General features: G+C 39.6%; 1 protein-coding gene across 4 annotated transcripts in view; it reads right to left on the bottom strand.

Annotated features, from left to right (window-relative positions):
- The window catches only part of shank3a (SH3 and multiple ankyrin repeat domains 3a), a 174517-nt gene that overhangs the window by 138455 nt on the left and 13292 nt on the right, over positions 1 to 22770 (bottom strand). For all 4 annotated transcript variants that reach the window (XR_010928391.1, XM_067589522.1, XM_067589523.1 and 1 more), the window contains exon 2: positions 17217 to 17648. Coding sequence is in view for 3 of the 4 variants with exons in the window: in XM_067589522.1 (XP_067445623.1) it covers positions 17217 to 17528 (312 nt within the window). In the remaining variant the exon portion in view is untranslated. The remainder of the gene's footprint in view (positions 1 to 17216; positions 17649 to 22770) is intronic.

The following is a 22770-nucleotide window of genomic DNA, read 5'->3' as shown; positions in this document are numbered from 1 at the left end:
ACTTATAATATACTATGTGTATTTATTTATTTAACATTGTTTAATTATGAGACTGGCACTCTTCGAAAAAAACTTAAGATTTGTTTTATTTTACTGTTAAGGTGTTACATTTATGTTTTTATTATGTTTTCATGATTATTCCTAATTAGGGTTGACAGGATGTATGTTATTAATTGCATTGATTCAAATTTTGATTTTTCTTTCTCAACTTTCATTTGTGTCTTCAGTTTTTAACTGAGGAGTGCTGCTGGCTGTCACAAAGTAGATAAAGCCCAGATGGTATCACCTGTCCACTGCTGTCATGGCACAGAGTCACCTGGTAAAGCTCTGAAATGACAAGATCAGTAAGAGTTGTAGACTCTTTTGTGGTAGGGCCTGATTGTTTTCTCAAGTGTAACTGCTGGAGTCATTTCTGAACCCATGTGACAATGCTGAGACATCACCTGCCAATATCCCTTGTGTGCTTTTCAAGGAATTCAGGATTTCTTTCTTTTTCAGATCACTGCCAACGTAACCTTTCCCATATATCAGGACTGTCACTGTGGTGATGTCCTGCTTTGTCATTCTGGTTATCTATCCATAAAATGCTGTCTGGGTACTCTTTGCAATGGATTTCTACTTGAACTAGTCAGTCTCTTCTTTAAAAGAATAAATTGAAGTAGAGACAGTGTATTGCCTCAACTTCACAATCAACTAGTGGCCCACATGAGAAAGATATCTCGGCAACACTAATGTTCTTCATTCAACCTAAAAATTTCAGCCTCTGGTGTTCATCAAAATTACTAGAAACACAGCCTATATATATACACACAGCACTAAGCATCATATGTGCAGTATATACCGTTAGGTGACACTGTAAAGCTATTGGGCATAATGTCAAAGTGTAATTGAAAGAGTGTTGCTAATTAAAGTGACCCTTCACCTTAATGCTTCTCAAAAACCTCCATATACAATATACATAGATAAAGAATTTGGATGTGATTTCACATTCCTGCATGTCTCCTTGTTGAAATGATACTCCCTGCCATTCACAGCTTTTAATGTTTATGTTGTATGTTTTACATAATGACTGCCTAAACACGCTAAAATATGTAGCTGCTAGAGTAAAATAAGGCCATAATAGAACTTAATAATACACCTGTATCATCAATATGTACAGTTCAAATGAATGGATATCTTTGCATTATTTTGCATGCCAAAACTCTCCTGGGGAGTGCCTTACATACAATATGCAAATATGTTAAAAACATGGTACACAGCATTCAGTTTACCAGGAATTGTACTCTTATGTACACTCAGTTACAAGCTTATTAGGTACACCTAGCTAAAACTAATACATACATACTAATACAACAGGCCTGCAGTAAATCCTACCTTCATATTTCATCCACCTCATTTAATATCAGCGAGGCCAGACCAAATATTAGAAACCTTTCAGTATCACACGATACTGTTCAACAGCACCGCAAACTACTGGCTTCAAAATGATCATAAAGTTGAATCAGCACCTCTCAGTTTCACCAAAAATTCAACATAATAACCTTCACAAAAGTAGGATTTATTTCAAGGCTGCTGTATTATGCTGCATTAGTTTTAGCTATATTTGTACCTGAATTTTACTCTTGTGAAACTCTTTGTGACCTTGCTCTGTGAAAGGTGCTAGACTAAATAAACTTTGTAATAAACTGCAAAATGAGTGTATAGCTGGGTTTCTGTTGGATTTTTTTCAGTTTGCAGTGAACATTTGAGTTCATATCATTGCATCACACACAAACTCACATTATTACAGTGAAATGTTTATCCATGCAGCTCAAAATCATGGTAAATACACACATATCCTGTGCAGGTGTGATTGCTTAGCTGTTACACACACACACACACACACAGTGCACACATATTTCTGAACACACAACATCCTATTTAAGAATAAGCTGACTACAAACAACATGACAAGAGGGGACACAACTAGAGAGCAGTCTAGGTCGCGTGAAAGAATAAAGGGTAAGATCGTGAGTGACAAGCCATTTTTGTGCTGCTTCTCAAGATTGACTTCAAAATTGACTGTGTGTGGGGAGTTGGAGTCATAAGGAAAATGCTGAACTTGCTACAGAAGCTACAATCTGGAAGCAACATGTGACCTGTTTATAGTGCACACTCCCAAGCATAAATGTGAGCATATAGTGACACACAAACAGACACAGCTTGATTAAATATATTCAACATATGTCAGAAGGGAAGGGCAGGTCCTCTCTTCCTCTGCCTGGCTCAGACACTATGTGTGTTTATGCATGTTTAAACACACAAATACACATGGACACACACTAGCACACACAGCAAATATCGATTAAAGTCCTCTGCTCCATTACTGTTGACAGGTGAGACTGAATATGCCAACGAGATCTACAGTTAACGTCAGTCACAAGGGAGATATATGAATACTCATAAAGACAAAGACAAACTAACATATAGGCAAACACACACAAACACACACACGCATAGGATATACTGTATGTATAATTAATATATATCAATCTTAATATAATGAATATATATCAATCTTAATGTTGTGTTAATGTTCATATTATTGTTGTTTTGTACTGTCCAAATATTTGGACAAATTGTATTTTGATGCTTTGGAAATATTTTTCTTGAAACTTTCATGCTACTAAATTTTTACTTCTATTTTTACTTCTTTCACATTTTGTTATGTTGTAGCCTTATGCTAAATAATTTAAATTAATTTTTTCTCTCACCAATCTACACGCAATACCCCATAATGACAAAGCAAAAACCAGATTTCAGAAATTTTTGCAAATTTATTAAAAACTGAACTATCACACTGATATAAGTATTCAGACCCTTTGCTATGACACTTGAAATTTAAGATTTCTCTACACCTTAATTGGAGTCTGCTTGTGGTAAATTTGATTGATCGGACATGATTTGGAAAGGCACACACCTGTCTATATAAGGTCTCATGGCTGACAATGCATATCAGAGCAAAAACCAATCCATGAGGTCAAAGGAACTGCCTGCAGAGCTCAGAGACAGGCTTGTGTCAAGGCACAGATCTGGGGAAGGCTACAAAAATTTCTGCTGCACTAAAGGTTCCAAAGAGCACAGTGGCATCCATAACTCTTAAATGGAAGAAGTTTGGAGCAACCAGGACTCTTCCTAGAGCTGGCCAGCCAGCCAAACTGAGCAAGCGGGGGAGAAGGGCTTTGGTAAGAGAGTTGACCAAGAACCCAATGGTCACTCTGGCTGAACTCTAGATATCCTGTGTGGAGATGGGGGAAACTTCCAGAAGGACAACCATCACTGCAACACTGTACTGATCTGGGCTTTATAGCAAAGTGGCCAGACAGAAGCCTCTCCTCAGTGAAAGACACAGGAAAGCCCACTTGGAGTTTGCAAAAAAGCACCCAGAAGACTCTTAGATTGTGAGAAACAAGATTCTCTGGTTGGATGAAACCAAGATTGAACTGTCTGGCCTCAATGCTAAGCGTCATGTCTGGAGGAAACCAGGGACCGCTCATCACCTGCCCAATACCATCTCAGCAGTGAAGCATGATGGTTGCAGCATCATGCTGTGGGGTTGTTTTTCAGCAGCAAGGACCGGGAGACTCGTCAAGGTTGAGGGAAAGCTGAACGAAGCAAAGTACAGAAATATCCTTAATGAAAATCTGGTCCAGAGTGCTCAGGACCTCAGACCGAAAGGTTAATTTTCCAAAAAGACAATGACCCTAAGCACACAACCATGACAATGCAAGAGTGGCTTAAGGACAACTGTCTGGATATCCTTGAGTGGCCCAGCCAGAGCCCTGACGTTAACCCGATCGAACATCTCTGGAGAGACCTAAAAAGTGGCTGTCCACAGACGGTCCCCATCCAACCTGATGGAGCTTGAGAGGATCTGCAAAGAATGGCAGAAAATCCCCAAATCCAGGTGTTCAAAGCTTTTCGTGTCATACCCAAGAAGTCTCAAGGCTATAATCGCTGCCAAAGGTGCTTGAAAAAGTACTGAGTTAAGGGTCTGAATATTTATGTCAATGTGATATTTCAGTTTTTTCCTTTTTAATACATTTTCAAAAAATTCTAAAATCCTGTTTTTGCTTTGTCAATATGGGGTATTGACTGTAGATTGATGGAAAAAATGAAGAGCATAATGAATGAGTAGCATAAAGTTGCAACATAAAAAAACACTTTCTGAATGCACTGTACATACAGTACACAACTAGCAAGAGTCAGTCATTTTCCAGCAATTTATTACGTATATAAAAAGCAGGTGAAACTAGTTGCTTTGGCATCTTGGGATTCACTAATAATTAGATATATTTGGAAAAAAACTGTTATATTTTCACAATCAAAATTTTAATGTATCTCTTTCCTTTCATAACATTTCCTAATCACAACCTCTGAGTGAACAATGTGCATCCATGGCTAAATTCAGTTAAGGTGAAGAAGCAGGCAGCTCCAGTGGGATTAGGAAAATAAAATAGATTATCTCTGTAAAAATGTAGCACTGTGCTAAAACTATGAGTTGACCTTCTGTTAGCAAGGAGAACCCTCCTCCTAAGTCTGAGCATGAACCCTTTTAAGATCCTAAATGTTGATCACCATAATTTAAAACCATAAGATGACAAACAAGCGAAATTAGGTTCTTTGCAAAGCTTGCTTTCTGGTTTTAGCTGCAACAAAAGCAACAAAGTTGTAATTATTTCATTTATTTGACTCTGTAAAGAAGGACCACAATAAGACAGCAGGAAAAACAAAAAACGAGACATTTTACCATTCTAGTATAGCCTTGAGCTACTGCTAAGAGAGACTCATTTCACTACAGATATAACAGTAGAGGCTGATCTCCCCTGCTGTTAAGGGGAATGTAGCAGAAAACTATTGTACTGCAGCTTATTGGAAGTGTGTAAATTGCCATGGGATCTCCTTTTCCTATTGGTAGCAAGGTAGAAAGTAGAGTATTGCCATATTGACTGCCAGAATTGTGTTCAAAGGCTCTCCGAAAGAGCTTGTGACCGTACATACAATTCAAGTTCAACTGCTCAGACAGACAGCTGAAGTTTCATAAAATATTACTCAATTAGAGGATTTCATCTATTGGTGGAGGCCACATCGGCCGTCCAGTGCCTAAGAAAAGAGATCACATATTAAAATCTAGTGTCCTCTCCTTTCAGACTATAGATATAATATTACAATGGAGAGAGGTGTTCCCCCTGCACAAACACAATATACTGTATATCTAGACTAGACCTGTAACAAAAGCTCAGTCTGATTGGACTAATATTAATGTCTATGTCAATTCCCAGGCTTCTCCCAGACTAGACTCAGAAAGAAAGAGATGGAGGAAAACAAAGACAGAAAAACAATGAAGAAGGGGGGAAAGACAAATAATAGAAGCTTTAAAATAGAGTTAACCCAAAAGGTGAGCAGATCAATAAACCAATCACAGAGTTAAATTAGAACTGGCTATCCTCTAGTGAACATTCATTGTTTTATGATTTAATTTATTACTATCTGTACACACTGTGCTAATAACAACATTAATTCTCTTGCTACAAAACAATCAGCGTTTTGTTGTATGTCTTTGTTTTTTCCTCCAATATAAGACATTTAATATCTGCACAAAATAAACAAACAAGCTGGTTCCAGCATATACAAGTTAGGGTTTAATAAAGGAAATTCTTACATTGTTTCACAAATGGTTCTCTGTAAGGACAGTGGTGGTTTGGTATGGCTGATATCAAAACACATTCTTGCTTTGCCTGCCTTGCTCTCAGGTATGCGAGAAAATTATCTTGTTTCGACCCTTTTCGCTATTTCTGCTTTATCTATCTTTGGGCAGGACTGGGTGGACAGATGGAGGAGTAGCTAGGAAGGAAGAGGGATAAATGGGAAGTGAGATGAAGATATGGGGACAGGGTGTTACACTGGGTCAAATCTCTTCCTATCTCTCTCTTTGCTCCCTTGAGCAGAGTGCGGTGTTTTGGGCAGATGGAGGTAGGAATATGCTAGCCACGTCTTCTGCCCCTTCTGCCACTGTGAATGAAGCTAAAAATAGCAAACTGGCGACGTGAGAGGCTTTCCAGAGAGATGCCCACCAATCACTGATATAACATTGCATATGTCAATCTGTGTGTGTGAGTGTGAGTGTATTTGGAGGAACTGTCAAACCACAGTAGCATGTAAGACTCAAGTTAGAAGCAGGGAGAAAGACATGACATATGGATGAAAAGGGAAGGAAAATAGAGAGAGGAAGCAGAGAGACAGGAACAAAAAAGGCAGAGATATGATGAAATATATGAAATGTGATAAATAAGTAAAATGAGACATAAAATAATAGCAGAGGAAAAGAGGAAGAGAAAAATACACACACATACATGCACATATATAGGTACATACGTGCAGGTTCATATCAGATTTTATAGAACCAGGGCAGGTTAATATAAGAAGCTACTGGAAAAAAGCATTCATAGAAAAGAGCACAAAACCATCTGCTGGAATGCTACATGACAAAAAGCTCTATGATAGGAAATACAGTAAACATGAACAGGAACCATGGATAGGTTGTTTATAGGCATACACAGTCACTATGGATAGGAAGACCAGTATCAACAAACTGATCAAACAACTAGTGAATCAATATTCAAACATGAAATAGAGCTGATGAAAATGATTAGAACTAAAGAGATGTTACAGTCCTTGTAACCACCATACATGGAAAAAATTTGTTTGATCTGAAAGACAAGATATAACCAGTCTCCTTGAAAAACTTAAGGTATAACAATGAAGACCAGGTCCCAGCTACTGATTAAATACAATGAAATGTCCGTGACTGAGGCCCTGGAGACTGCTAAACAACTGTTCACAGTGCTGGCCAGCCAGAGTAAGACACAACAGAGAAACACAGGCAAAACGACACATGCTCTGATCACGAAAGAACAGTCTACAGTGCAATACCAGCTGCAGTGCAGTAATGGTGCAATAGCAGATCCACCAAGAGCTGAAACTGAGCAGTACTGGAAAAATATATGGGAGAAACAATCATCACACCACAGATGCTCAGTGAGTAACACATCTGAAAGCAGACAGTACAATCCCCCAAAACAGGAACCAGTCACCATCACAGCAGGAAAAATACAACACCTGCTACCATGGGCTTAGATTTGGGTATGGACAGTAGGGAGATGCCCCTAACAATATCAAGATGTTGCTGGATTGTCCCTACCAATATTCTTACCAATCTCAAACAGTCTAGCTGCTTTCACTCCACTTAATGTTAAAGGTAAGATCTCTGCAGAGTTGCCAGGTTTGTGTGTTTTTTGCAAAAAAGTGTGATATTATGGTAAAGAGTGAAAGAGCAGGATATGGGGGATACTCAAACTAATGATTTGGTAACTCTCATCCTCAAGCTGTATGCATTGTTGACTAAAGAGAATCTGAAGTGGTTAGTATTTATAGTTTAAACTTTCCAAATGTCACAGAATTGAAGACGACTTCAATGGCCAAAACTAAGATCATTTGATATTATTTAATTTCAGGCATTAGGTGTTGTTAACTAATTTGTGATTGTTGCTCAGACACACCATTTAATTAAACTACTTCATTACTGTTGGTGAAAATTCCTCCCAAAAGCAAATTAAGCAAATCTGGTCCTTTTTTAAAAGAAGAACCAAAGAATCAGCAACAGTTGAACTTAGGTAACAAGAAAGTTCTGTAATCAATCCAAACATTAATCTTTGAAATTAGTGGGAGGAATATTTACTATTTAATGCCATCTCTCCCCTTTTCCATGAGTGGATCAAGAGCAGAGTTATTATTGCATATGTGTCATTAAGATACAAACATTATTTATAAGCTAAATCAGCCACAGCTTGTCCAACTGATTTGTTTGTGACTGTCAGGCATCATTTTATGATGTAAATCCTGTAAGCAGCAGCCTGAGCAGCACAGAGACACACAAACAGGTGAACTGCAGCCTCTCAGGTGAGCTCTGATGTCATTGTGAAAGATCTATCCATAAGTTGAATGAAAAATAATACAAATAGAAGTTTTTGAGAGGATTTAAAGATAGGTTTGAGCATCGCTGTGGCTCTGTCATGAAACTCCTGAGTTGTGTCGCCCCAATCCCCAAACTGAAAGGACAGAATCTCAGGAGAGGTTTTAAAACCTTACAGCAGCTAGTTACAGAGCAGCACATTACCTACAGGTTTGTATACAAAAAAAAAATCTGAAAAATATCATGATACAAGTCTGGTTTCAGGCAAGTCAGCAAATGCATATTCAGTAAAGTAAACATTTTGCAGAGTCAGGCTCTTTATGTGTGTATGTGTGTGAAACACATGTGCCTATGAAAGAGAAAACAGTGATAGAGAACACATACACAATCATTTTGGCTGTCTGACAAAAAATGTCCCCACCAGAGTTAAAAGCAAACCCACGCCCATGATGAACTGGGCACCACTGGAGCCTGACTTGATCTTCACCAGAAAGCACTGGATGGACAGCTAATATCTACAGCTGCCCTAAACTAAGGAGACTGTTATAAGAAAAGTTATATCTGCCTGAAGACATTGCCACCACTGCAAGTGACATTTTGACATTTCTAATGTATGTATTTTGCCGGTCCACAACATTTCCTTGATTTGTTCAATCTCATATCCTAAATACATTCATTTTCATCAAAGTTTAAAAGCTATGTAATAAAAGACGAGACAGTAATATGTCTTGTCTTTTAAATTTTAAAGTAATTTATTCTTTGAACCACTAAATCCAGTTCGGACTCATAACCATCCGATTAAAGGCCCATATTATCAACTCAAACATTGAACAGTGACAATCCTGTATTATACAGGTAGTTACAAGTCATAGCAAAAAAATTTTGGCCAGTGAAATCTTGGTTGTACATGCACAGATCAACCAACCCATCAATCTATCGAACAACTCTCTTTGATTTGTCTCTTTTTAATCCTTTCTGTTATGTTTTTAGCATTTTGTTTTTTCATGTTTTGTGAAGCACATTGTATTGAATGTTTTTTTTTATGAAATGTGCTGTAGAAATAAAGTTTTATCATTATTATTATTATTATAGCAGGTATTGGATAAAAGAGATGGCTACAAGAAGCTGAGGGCTCCACAAGCTATCCAAGTACCGTCATAGGTAAGTAAGACAGGTACTCAGCTGTCAGATTAGTGGACAGAACAAGATTCAAAGCCATCACATAAGCCGTACCTGTCATTAGATATCCAGCTGGTAAAGACAGGACCTGGGAGTTGATGATATCAGGACCCAGAAACCAGAAATTATGAATTTTGAACAACTAGTTATTTCAAGTGTAGTCCTAGATGACATCAAAAATCTAACCCAATATCTACGCCTGGTTTAGTTTTAGCTTAAAAAGCACTTCTCAAAAAAGCTCTGTCTACAAATTAATGACGGTGTGCTCGTGTGCTGGAAGAAGAGAGCCTGCAAAACTTAAAACTATGGCAATTGGCTCAGTGTTATTGTTATTGTATTTTTGATGTTTTTATATTGTTTTTTTCCTGCAACGAAACAGCAATAAAATAAGTATAATTAAGTTGTAATTTTAGTTTCTCCTTGCATGCTTTCTTGCACTCTCACTCTATGAAAGGCTGCTGGGTAGATGGTTACATAATAATCATTTAAACATCAATAACATTAAAAACAATTTTTCTATCACTTTTGGAAACCTGTCATAATGCACAGAGAATTTCATCCAAGTAACATCACCCACAGACTCTATGTTAACTAGAGAGATGAAGGCTTACTAATCCTCAAGGCCAGTGTCCTGAATGAAACATGAAGCATCCACAAGTACGTCAGTAAAATGGCTCCTGAAAATAAACAGCTGAGAAAAAAATCTCAAAACAGCAACCGAAAGGGAGAATGTTCGCAGAGAGGGGTGCTTTGGAGAGCCAATTCTCTACAGGAGAACATGGTCAGATAAAAGAGGTGGCAAATAATCAACCATCCTACCAAGCAGACACTTGGCACCAGGTCAACAGAAGCAAAATTTAACCACAATAGGCAAGACCATGGTTGCTGACAGTTATAATATGCCACTGAGAGAGTTCAGTCCAAAGTAGTAGCAGGAACAATGTTTACTATATGGCGCAACCAAATATATGAGACATTTGCACAAAAAAATAGGCACCTAGTAAGGGCTAGGCCCTACAAGCTGTCTACTTTGGTTTCTCCCAATAAGAGACACCAAAAAGGATGGCTCAGAATGATAAAGCTAAGATCCTGTTGGACTTTCATGACCAGACAAACTCAGATCTCTAGACTTCAGGAGGACATATACCAGCCCAGGTGGGTAATTTTTTTTCCATTTTGTAAGGGCTTTTTCATTTTGTAGCATGATCTACATCACACTCTTATACTTCTGAAAGGCAAAAAGCCTCCTGTGAATGAATAAAGAGAGAAATTTCAATAAAAGGGGCAACAAGAGAATCAAATGGAGAATAAGGATGAATGCAGGTAGAGGGTAGTGGGGCTGACTACTTATGTCAGTGTCTTCCTTTCCTCTCTTGAGAGATGAATGGCACCCATTAGCAGTATTGGGAAGCTGTCTCTTTTTACCCCAATCATAGAAATAGAGTTTTGGAGGAGTTGTATATGATGAATGACAAATGATAAGCATGATCCAAATGAAAAAAAGCACAGTTTTGCAAATAATCTGCCCAACAGTCTGAACAAATTGTGGTATTGACTGCTAATGCAACTGTCCTAAGTCCTTAAGTTGCACAGAGGACTGAGCAACATTTTTATGCAATAATGGACTTGGCTTAGTCTGAATCGACAAGTTGTATGCCGTTGCCATTATGAGACGCCATAATGAATTTCAGATATGCTCAATCACAGGACTACTTCTTAACAAAGTGGAGTTCACAAAACTAAAGACCAAAAGTCAAAACTTTCCAAAGAAGTCCAACTTTTCTCAACACTTAGCAGCACTTGACATTTCCACCACCACTGTTTATTTGACTTCACTACTTCACCACCACCAAACGGTAAAAAATACATCTAACATAGAGATGTGATCTTTGAGATCTCCTTTAAATTGCAATCTGACATTTCAATTGAAAACATCATCCCCATCAGTCCAAAGACATACATTCTGTTAAAAAAAAACACACAATACCAATACTTCAGACTAATTAGCTAACAAAAACACTGTCCAACGTAACAAGCAATGCATTGAAAAGGGAGGTGCGAGGATAGAGCCATATCAGACTTTGGCTTTACCCTACATGAGGCCTTGCTTCTCCCCTCTCCCCTGCTGGAAAGGAAAAGTGGTGCATGGTGTGATCTTTGCATGGGGTTTCATTCTCCTGATCCAGGCTTGAAACACAGCAGGAGAAATGTAATCCTACTTCAGGCAGACTATTCTAGTGTAATCTCCTGCTCACTCAGAGTCCACACAAGTCACTTTTGACTGCTCCATAAAAGATTCAAACTGTCAGAGTCTGGCCATCTGTCATCTGCCTCTCTGTTTGTCTGTCAGACTTTTAGGCTGCTTTTCTGTTTGTCTTTTCGTCTTTCACTACACTACTGTATGTTGCGCTGTATCTGTTCTTGCCTGTCTGTCCATATATTAGAATCATGTGACTCATTGAAAGTGAAACTAGTGATCTGATGAGTGTCTTTACAGTGCATAAGCACATTATGGAAAGTCCCTTGGCAATGGGATTAGGAGTTGTGGGCATGTGTGCATGTTTGTGTGTGTTAGTGTGCATGTAAATAGGGTTGGGTGATAAGAGTGAATTCATTAGCTTAATTTTTGTTTTTGCACAATGTGTAAAATGTCTAAATGTTGAAAATCATTTATTATTGAAACATGCACAAAAAGATTACTTGCCATAAAGTATCATAGATGATAGCTGGTTATATGGCTGTGTTGAGTCACAACAGTCCTGTAAACAGTGTAGTGAATAGCTGCACTACACGTGCACCTGCTGCAGTTTACAGGACTGCTGTGACTCCAGGTGGCTAGCTGGTTCTGGCAATCTTATAGTGAATTTAATGGTGGCAGCTGACTCTTGTCATGAAAATTTTTGCATGGCTCACTCAAGAACACACAAAGACACAAGAGAGCATTAAACATTGTTACTTGCTGAAGCAGTTGTAGACACTGTACAATCCATTACACAATCAATAACAATTATACAAATGTCCAAATACAAAAATACAAAACAAAAATACAATTATCTTGTATTTTTGGAGAAAAAGCATGTTGTTTATCCGGCCCTTTACCTAAAGCCAGCCCTTTCTTTAAAGATTGCGAACACAAACAAGACAGCTTTATTCCTCTCCAGAAGCAAAGTTAAAAGCAGTTAGGTCCCTAAATGGACACTTCCACAAACTTTTATACCTTCTTACAAACAAGTATGGTCATACAGATCTGACAGAGACCTAATGGTCAGTCAATAACTTCAAACAAAAACATCCTGTCCACACAGTTTCTAAAAAAACAGGCTTAAGACAGTTTCTCAAACAATAGGCTTAAGGTAAATATATCTCTAGCTAACCCCAGAGGTCAGCAAACAGCCCTCAGATATAAACAAGTTCAAGAGTTCAACTTGCCTAGGAATAGGATTTCTTATACCACAGTGTCACAGTGACATTACTATCACACTGAATTGAGAGCAAACATTGACCATTGAACACTGATTTGTAACATATATAATATATACAAGAATTACATCAAATGATAACCACTATTTAAATCTCTCTTGCACTCTGCTCACAGGGTTTGTGTTTTTTGATGAGGCATCCTCTCTGGTTATGAGTGCTGAAATGCTGGGAGTTGACTGAACAGTGTGCAGATTCTGAATTGTACAGTTTGGCTGAATCCAAATACATACTCTCTGGATTTATGGACTAAGGATTTTTGATATACGCACATACCACAACGTGTTCATCTCTGTGAGGATGCTGGGCGTGAAGTCATAAAAGGTGCTATCAGACGGGACTTAAGACCTCAAGTGTTTCCATGGAGATTAATTGATATTACAGATGCTGTAACTTATTTCAAGTGTTTTTCCGAGTGGTTCTTAATGGCTTCAATATTGGTAACTTATGCATTATATGTGCAGCATCTGCTGCATTACATGGTTGCCACAACAAGTCTGGTCAGAATGCTCATAAAATATTCCAGTTACATGAATTGCTAAACATTGCAAATATTATATTCATATTCTCAACTGAGGACCGTCACATTGTAGATGGACAAAAACCAACCTATGTCCATCTATCTTGGCAGATTATAATAACCTATTCAAATTATTAAGCCTTCAGGATGAATGAATAATCTGCGTGTGCATTGTCAGACATCACTACATCCATAAACTTATCCAACAAAAGTGAAAAAAGCAAATGTCATCAAAAGTAAATATCGTATTTACTTAAAGCCTGCGGCCCCATTTTGGACATAGGCCACCAACAAAGGCTATCCGGGCATCCCAGGTCCTGGGCCAATTTCTCCAGCTGTCCCAATGTATGGCCTGATCTCTTCACGTCTGCCCCCAGGTCACAGTGCTAGGTGTTTCTTGGTCTTTCTTTTCCCTTGGTCTTTTCCTTTTCTCTTGTGGATTCCAAAAGAGGTCATATCTTGTGGTGCTGGATGCAGGTTTGTGAAGAGTGTAACTAGTCTATTTCCAGCGTCTTCAGAGGATCTCTTCCTCTCCAGGCTGCTGTCTTGATCAATGCCACAGGTACTGGTTGCAGATAATATCTGGCCAGCAAATTAGTAGGATTCTTCTGAGGCAGGTCTTGGTAAATGTCTGTATTCTCTTAATGGTGGTGACAGTTGTTCTCCAGGTGTCTGATCAATACAGCAAAACAGGCTTCACAGTGATGTTGAAGATCCTGATCTTGTCGTTGGTGGTCAGATCTGAGGATCCCCAGACATTTTTCTGCTGATGGAAAGCTACCCTTGCCTCACCAATACAGGCTTTTACGTCGGCATCTGTTCCACCCAGTTTGTCAACAATGCTGCCAAGGTAAGTGAAGGTCTCCACCTCTTCTAGTGCTTCACCTTCCAGCGTGATGGGGGTAACATTGGCTGTGTTAACCTTAAGGACCTTGTTCTTCCCTTATATTGAGGTCAAGGTGAGCTGAGCTCCCTGCAACCATGTTAACCTCCCTGCAACCCTGTTAGTCTTCTCCTGGATCTGTTGCTGGGTGTGAGAAAGAAGGGCCAGGCCATCGGCAAAGTCAAGGTCATCCGACTGTGTCCAGAGTGTCCACTGGATGCCGTTCCTCTTCTGAGCTGTGGATGTCTTTGTGACCCAGTCTATGGCCAACAGGAACCAGAAAGGTGACAACAAGCATCCTTGCCTCACTCCTGTCTGCACTTGGAAGGCATCGGTGAGTTGCTGATGATGTTAGTGATCTTAGGCACCCCTAAGTGTCTCCAGAGGGTCCGCCTATCCACACTGTCGTACGCCTTCTCATAGCCAATAAACTTGATATAGAGAGGCATGGTCCACTCCAGTGACAGTTCCGAAATAATACACAGCACTGTGATCTGGTCAGTGCAGGATCTGTTCTTGCAAAAGCCAGATTGTTGGTCTCAGAGCTGGAGATCGATGGTGTCTTTCATCCTGTTCAGGAGGACTCTGTTGAAAGTCTCGCTTGAGATGGACAGCAGTGTTATCCCCCTGTAGTAAGAACAGAAACTTAGGTCACCTTTCTTCAGGAGCTTAATGAGGTAGCCCTCTTTCCACTCTGATGGGACTTGCTCCTCATCCCAGATGTTCACGAATAGGGGGTAGAGCAATGCCACGCTGGTCTCGACATCAGCTTTCAATGCTTCTGCCGGAATATCATCTAGCCCTGCAGACTCTACATGATTCTACAAATTCTTTTACATAGTCACATCCATATTGCTGTGAAGTCTGCACAACAAGCCGACACCTTGGAAGTCCAGAGAAACTCCTCTTGAGGCCCAATTTGGACTTGATGGATTATGGATTTGGACAACCCTCGGCACTTGCAGACTTCTTGGGAATGTGCCTGTGAAGTCTGCGAGTTTGCAAGTGCGTTGAAGTCCGAACATTTGGATTCAGCCTGAGCGCCTACCTTCCGAGTATCCAAGACTAACTGGCCAGCTGTCTGCAGATATCAGGCAAACGTTTTGTCAAGAAACACAAACAGCAGCAGCACATGAATTAGTGAATGGATGTTTCTGTCTGTGCTGAAACTGATCATTAAACTGGATGCCTGTGCTTTTCTTAGGTGAAGCATCTGGTAATCTTTGATAATCTTTTATGCATAACGATGACAGCCTTCCAGGTGGTGGCACGTCTTTCATTATTCTTGCTCAACTGTCTTGCACATAATGTCCTAAGAAATATGTTTCAATCTTGCATTTTGCAGGAAAAAAAATATTGATTTATATAATGAATCAACCACAAGTCTATATGATATGTATGTACATACTTGAATGTGTGTGTGTGTGTGTGTGTGTGTGTGTCTGTGTGTGTGTGTGCAAGTGTTTGATCTCAATAGAAAAACGTTTTTTGTTCACAGACGGCGATTCTGCAGCACCTTTGGGGAATTCTCTGCTTTCTTTTCAACTGCTCTCCTTTTATTTCCTGTCTTTATTCCTGGCATGCAGTGCCAGAGCCTTGCTAAGATACAATGGGTTATTTCAGCCAAGTAGCCAACAACAATGAGGTAATCAACAATAACAAACACAAAAACAACCTCTTGGCTTTGCCATCAATGTCTAGAGAAAGAATTAAAAGGACACTCAAACTAAGCCACCTATAGAGAGCCAACGGAGCACCTGAGCACAAGTGTGCATTAACAGGCTGTAAATGTAATCAGCATTTTGCTATACCATTAGAGATGTCTCCAGTGGAAATGTGAGAGCAGAACAGGAGTGAGTAGGGGACTGTTGACACGGAGGCACATCAATAAAAAAGCTTAATGCTGTGTTGTTACATAGAAATTGTCACATGGTATCTTACTAACAGTCTGATCTTATATGTGCTACTGAGAGGAGCCAGGCAGAGATGGACAGAGAGAGAATACATGGGGTTAAATACATGTTGAACTGATACCACTTCATTTCATTCTACAGCCAATGGAGGGTAAAATGTTTCATCTTCTCTGCGTTTATGTGCAGTCCCAGGCAATCACCCTCTATTCAAGATAATTTTAACTCATGACTTGTAAAGGACATTTTAATGTGAATAGTGTCCTTACTTTAAAGAATGAAGTACTTGCTTTAGAAAGACAAAGCTAAAAGAAACACTGCCGGAATAATTAATTAAGAATGGATGTCATTATACACTATAGGATAGTTGTTGCTGAATCCATATGAATTAGCTGAGCAGACATATTAATGAAATAAACTTATCTCAGATCTGGAAATTTGCACTGTGCCACCTTCTGCAGCAAATAGATGCAGACACAGATGCAATTCGGTATGCATTTCGTGCAGAGAGGGACGGTTCATGCATACTCTTTATTGAAAATTGGAAATAAAGGGAAGAAAGGATCAATGTCACCGGCTAATGGTTCTGCATTTTTTCAGCGGCTGTAATACTACACAGACACAGGCTACATCTTCAGTGGAACTGCAGGGTAACGATTTTATTACGAAGAATGTAGGATTAGATCTCTTGGTCCAACTGGTCACAGAGGAGCAACAGAAAGAAGGAGACAAAGGTTGAGGTAAAGTTTCAGTTCAGGTATAACTATCTTGCATCTCTGCTTTATGTCCTCTCAAGGATTTACAATGCCTCTCATAGCCTTCTGTATCCATGATGCCTTTTCTCTTTGGCTCCCCCTCTCCCCGCCCTCTTCCACTCTCACCCTAAGTGGCCAGTTGTCAAAGTCAGCTGAAGTCCAGTTAATGAAGAGGTAGATTTATCAGCGAGACATCAATGGAGGAGGCGGGGGGAGTGGAACCCCAAGACGCCAGCAAGCAAATACAGCCACTAAGTATGCATACCAAAAAAAAGAGAAAGAGAGGGAAAAGAGAAAAAGGGGGGATGGGATGAAGAAAGGCTTGTAAAGAAAGTAAAAGAGAGGGGAAACTGAAAATATTTCAACAGAAACAAAAAGCAGACAGAAGAGGTAGAGAGGACCCAGTCAGAGAGGAAGGGGGAGAGGCAGCTTCCCTCTCTTTTATCCTCTCTCCAGCAGTGGCTACAGAATGAGCTCTTACCGTCTGTTGTAGGTCTGGGATTCCAATGCGGATGACCACAGTGTTGCCTGTCGGTTCCTCCATGGGTGCTCTTGCACTGTGGCTCCGCTCTGCACCGGGACGGAAAGCCAGAACACTGACAGGAACGGGAACGCCGCTGTCCTCTTCCCGGGAGCTGCCGCTGTCAGTGCTGGCCCCCTGGCTGCCGTTTGCTGCGTGTGTGTAAGGGTGTGTGAGTGTGTGTGAGTGTGTGTGTGTGTGCTGCTGCTGCTGCTGGTCCTGCCGTGGAGGGCTGGGTGGCTCATGTTTGCCGGCTGCTGGACGCAGAGGCATGCTCCGTGTTAGGGGCTCGGTCTATGTCTCTCTCTCTCTCTCCACACACACACACACACACACACCGATGGCTCTCGCTCACACTAAACACACACACCTCTTGCAGCGCGCATCACTTGCCTGGGAGAAAAAAAGAGGCAGGGAGAGAGAAGCAGGGAAGGAGGGTGGCAGAGAGGGAATGGGCAAAGAGGAGGGGGTAATAGGAGATTACAGAGAGATAGAGGGTAAAAACACAAAGAGAGGATAAGTACCAAGGAAACTTGGAACTAAAGAACAGATGCAGACACGAAGCAAGATTGAATGAATAACATTCATAGAATAGTGTAAAATTATTTAACTCCAATCTGTGATTTGCACAAAAGATAATCCTAAAGCAATTAGCATAAAATGAGGCACATTCAATCTCTAAATAGCATAAAATAGATAAAACAAAAACAGAGGACAAGAAGCAGAATGGAAGGAGTGGATTAATCATCATTTCCATAAAAATATTTGGATCTTTGGAATTAACTGAAAGTGTGTTTGAATAGTGTTTCATGGCAGCAGCATTACAGTTCTTCATATGGGATAACAAAAAGGTAGCCTAATTTAAGTTTGATACTTTTATAACATGCTACATAAATCAAATGTAAAATAAATTGAATTCAGCATATGCTAAGGTGGTGATAATGTGACACTGTTGCTGTCACAGTAATAAAAATACTGTTGCTCTAGCTATGGTGCACTGACACTGTGTGACATCAGGAGGGGGGCGGGAGAGGGAGGGTTGTTTGGCCAGATCAATGTTGGACAGGATTTGGCCTTCATGCTATCTATCTGTCGGGGGTGTCGCTGATCAAATGGCTCCCTGGCAAACACAGTGACGCACAGACAGAACAAACTGCCATAAATGTAGATGAGGTTTTCGTGGGAGTTTTTACTCATTGAGGGTCATTCTCGTAGGGGGTGCTGTTTTTATTTTCTGTTTCATCATGCAGGCCCTGTGAAGCCTCGAGACTGGGACTGTGATTAAGGACTAAACAAATAATATCAATCTGACCTTGATCCTGATCCACGTGTGCTCTAAAACAGGCATCCCAAAGCAATCACATATTCTGTTACTGTGATGTTTTCTGCCATGAAGACTGGTTGTTTTTGTGTTGATCAACCAATATGCTTAAGGTTTTGGCCTATGCTGATAATGCTGTCACATTCAATTGAACTCTAAACTAAAGACAACATTGGAAATGTTTATCAGAAAAGATCAATACATGACCTCTGTGTGGTGACAAATACTTAAGGGCTTGAGTGTTGCCATATTGCCAGTTACACAGCCAGTTAAACAAGTGAGCTTCTCATGGAAGGAAAATGTGCCATGAAACATTTGTGGCAGGTCTGTAAATTATTAATTGTGATCTTAAGTCAGTGCTATGCTCCATTGTGTTCCCAGTGCCATCACTGCTCAAGCTGACCCGACAGCCCCAAGACAGCATTTTCTTATTGGGTGGAATTTAAAGCAAGCACTTCAGGGAGAATGCAAGTGATGAAAGCTCTCCAGCTGCTGTTACAAAAGATAATGTAGGCACTTGAGTTGACACACTCATGCAGATATACACTCAACAAGCACTTTATTAGGAACACCTGTGCAATCTAATGCGATCCAACAGCTCTGCTATAAATTCTACTTTTACAAAGTTTATACATTTTTGGTTTCTGTGGCATTGTCAGAAAGGTGATATATCTACTTTATGTTTATTATTGAGGTTGTAGTGGGTGGTGGTGGTGTACTGGAGTGCATTATATTGAAAAACGTTACTAATATTTTGTCCACCCCATTAATGTACATGAGGGGGGGAAACTATTACTTTATATATAATATAATAATACTTTTTGTTTTATTGTTGTGGCATTCCTTGTTGGGCATATGGCTGGCCTAATGACTGTGACCTATAACATCTGATCCCACAGCAGTTGTTTGCTAAAATATACTTGCTAACCACTAGCATTATACTCACTAAAAGCCCACTGACTGACTGACTAGCAACAGTAAGGATCTCACCTCGACAGGGGTGACAAATCAAGCCATGGTAACAGGCAGTCATCGAATTACCCAACAAGTGAATAATCCCACTAACATCACGATCCACATCATCTTCAGTCTGACTGGCTGTAGTATGTAACTTAGGTCTGTTGATAACAAGCTAAGTTACAAACTGGCAAGCTAACAAGTGAGCATAACTCACTGAGGAGCTGATAAATTAATAAATGCAATTTGGATGTGTCTGATTACATGTGCAGTTACAATTATGACAAAAGAAACTTGGTTATGCGAGAGGTAGTTTGTGTAACCTATGCTTCCGCTTAATAAAAATAATTCTAACATAAGTTTACTTTGTAGTAGTCACCAGTGTTTCCCCTATAATTGCACAGGCCTGGCGGGCTGCCAGGCCAACAAGAACCCCCATCAGGCCAAAAAATATTTTTTTAATGCCAAAAATAACGCCAAATATCATTCATTCGGAAATCAATAGCGTTTAGGAGCCTCTGTGCAGCACTGTTCCAAAATGTGAGCCAACGTCTGTGTTGTTGCCTGGGAAATTTTTTTGTCCTGGCGGGGGTTCTCGTTGTGTTATTATGGAGAAACACAGATTGAGTAAACATTCAGTACGTTCAGTAAATGTTCAGTACAGTTAGACCCTGCAGTCGCCATTAGGTTGGGCGAGTTCAAAGTTGTGAAAACAACAGGGGTGTTTTAAATACACTGTTGTTTTCACAGGTAATTTGTTAGTCTGTCCCTCCCGCCGCAGGAAATAATGGATTACTCCTGGAAAGCTATTGATGTAGCACTTTTCTCCTTATGAAAATAACACAGAGATTATTCGACCAATGAGAATTTAGTCGGACGAGAGCATATCAACCAACTAATCGAGCAGTTGACCAACAGACTACAGCCCTAGTTTTTACTGAAATTACATATTTACACCTATTTGTCCTCTTAGTTATGACTCGTGTGCAATCATTTTCCTGAAATACGATCATTTTAAGCCTCTGGTGCAATACTTTAACATTTCCCATCTTGCGCTAACCAATGCAAAAAGAAGCTAAAGTTAGAAGTTCCATTACCAGTCAAGTAAAGAAGATGCCATCTCTGAGGAAGGAAACCAAACTGTTGCTTTGTTTCTTTCAATCAAGTTATTGTTGGACCAAAGGTTATTCTGGCCTTGCTCCACTATTTGTTACTTTCTTTTTTCTTTTGCTGACCCTGTCTGCTGTTTTTTTCTTACTTGTAACGTTTAGCACTCTGGTTGACTGTTGCATGCCCTCCTCCTTCCACTTTACATGTAAAAAAGTTAAATATACTATAGGTATAAAGACCATAGAGTTACAGGACTTATTGAAGTACAGGCTCAACATACATGCTGCTGAAAAAGGTGACACACAACCAAAAAACCTGACACCAAAGATAGACATGGGTTTACAAATACTATACTAACCCCTACACTCATACTCAAATCTGAATGCAACTCACATGCCAATGCAACACGTCATGCTAAATATCATTATATCCATCATAAATGAGGACTACATGCAAAACCATTAGAGTATGTATAAAAAAGTCATTAATAGCATATACCAAATAAGGCAAGCAGCCATTTCAACAGCTGAATGATCACAGAGTGCCAGGTGAGGTGATGCGAAGTATAAGGAATAGCACATTGAGACGATGCAATGAGTAGGCTATTAGAAATTATGTTTTCTTTGTTCTTCTGTTGTTTTCATAATCATGTATTTGAGTCGTCCTCACACACGGACACATGCAGTAAATTAGGTTTTACCTGCTTTTAACACCCTTTCTACATTGTTGTTGATATGTTGTCTTCATCTGTTATCCATTCTTGTTACTAATGGTGGTGTTTTTGTGTCATAGAGGAATCATCCTAAGTATTTGTCAAAGTTGCAACCCACTGCTGCTCTGTTAATGTAATGTTGGGGCTAGCAGCCAGTTACTGAGGCTGGCTTGTGGGCTTTTTACAGAGCCCAAGAGAGACTTGTGTAAAGCCCCTCTCTGTCATTTACATACAAGCATGATCTCCAATGAACCAGAAATACTGTACTTTTTCCTGCACATTGGCACTAAAGTAACATTTTGTATGTTTAAAAAAAATACATAAATAATATATAAACACTGAAATAAAGTTTTAGATAGGATTTTTATATTTTTAAAATATTTTATATATTTTAAATATATGTTAAACAAAGAGTTGATATTCATCACCCCTCTGTCTGGGCTCCCTAGTGGCAATGAGGCCCTAGGGATGTGCCTAGAATGCCTGTGCATTGATCCGTCTCTGTTCCCGGCCACTTTCAAAAAATAGGCTGTAGCAGCCATAACGGGAGTTAGGGTGTGTGTGGTACATTATTTTTATTGCTTAGAAATCTCACTCTTGTTTTTTATGAAAAAAAAAATAAATTGTAGACTTAAAAGTTACATACACGTCACTTTAATGGAATCTCTTCCAATCTTCTAATCAAATCATCAGACTTCCATATGGCCAAGAGAAAACACAGAAGCTGTTGATGTCAAGATTTGGAAATAAACAAAAGAAAAGATATCCTGACCTATCCTGGACTATCCCCATCTTATAACGTTTCAGTGTGTCTCACTGAAACTTTAGAAGACAAGGAACCACTGGCAGAAACTCCACCCCCTCCCTTTCTCCCTGTCCTGTAAAGTTCCAGTGTGTCTCATTGGATTTCCTGTGATGATAGTTTTAGCCAAAATATCACCTCATTATATCAGAAAAGCCTCAGATTCCTGCAGAGAGCTTCTCAGAGAAAAGAGTTTAAAAACAAATCCTGCTGCTATCCTACATGCTCAATGACCTTGTGGAAAGACTTAACTGACAGGAGAGTCTCAGAGCAGATACCACTGCGCTAATTTGGAGGCACATGTTTGCTTTCAGCTGAGGTAAACACATATTATTCAGAAAGATACAGTATATAGCTCACAAAATAATTCCCTATCGCATGATTATAACAAAATATAGTGTGGACTTAAATAATTCTAAGTCTTACTGTAAATAGTGGTCTGCAAGTGATATTCACCCAGCAGAAAGTGAAACAGGTGTACAGTATCTCCCTGCACTACAGAGACTTGCATGTGAGAGCTCCACCACCGCTGGACACTCTACAGTATGTAATCCCATTAGTGTTGGAGAAAGAGCATGGCAGGTAGCCCTAATACATTAGAGGATTTAGCTGA

This window comes from Thunnus thynnus, chromosome 5 (assembly GCF_963924715.1).
Source record: "Thunnus thynnus chromosome 5, fThuThy2.1, whole genome shotgun sequence".
NCBI classification, from domain to species: Eukaryota; Metazoa; Chordata; class Actinopteri; order Scombriformes; family Scombridae; genus Thunnus; species Thunnus thynnus.
The sequence above is the reverse complement of the archived record's forward strand: the minus strand, read 5'-3'. Positions and strand labels throughout refer to the sequence as shown.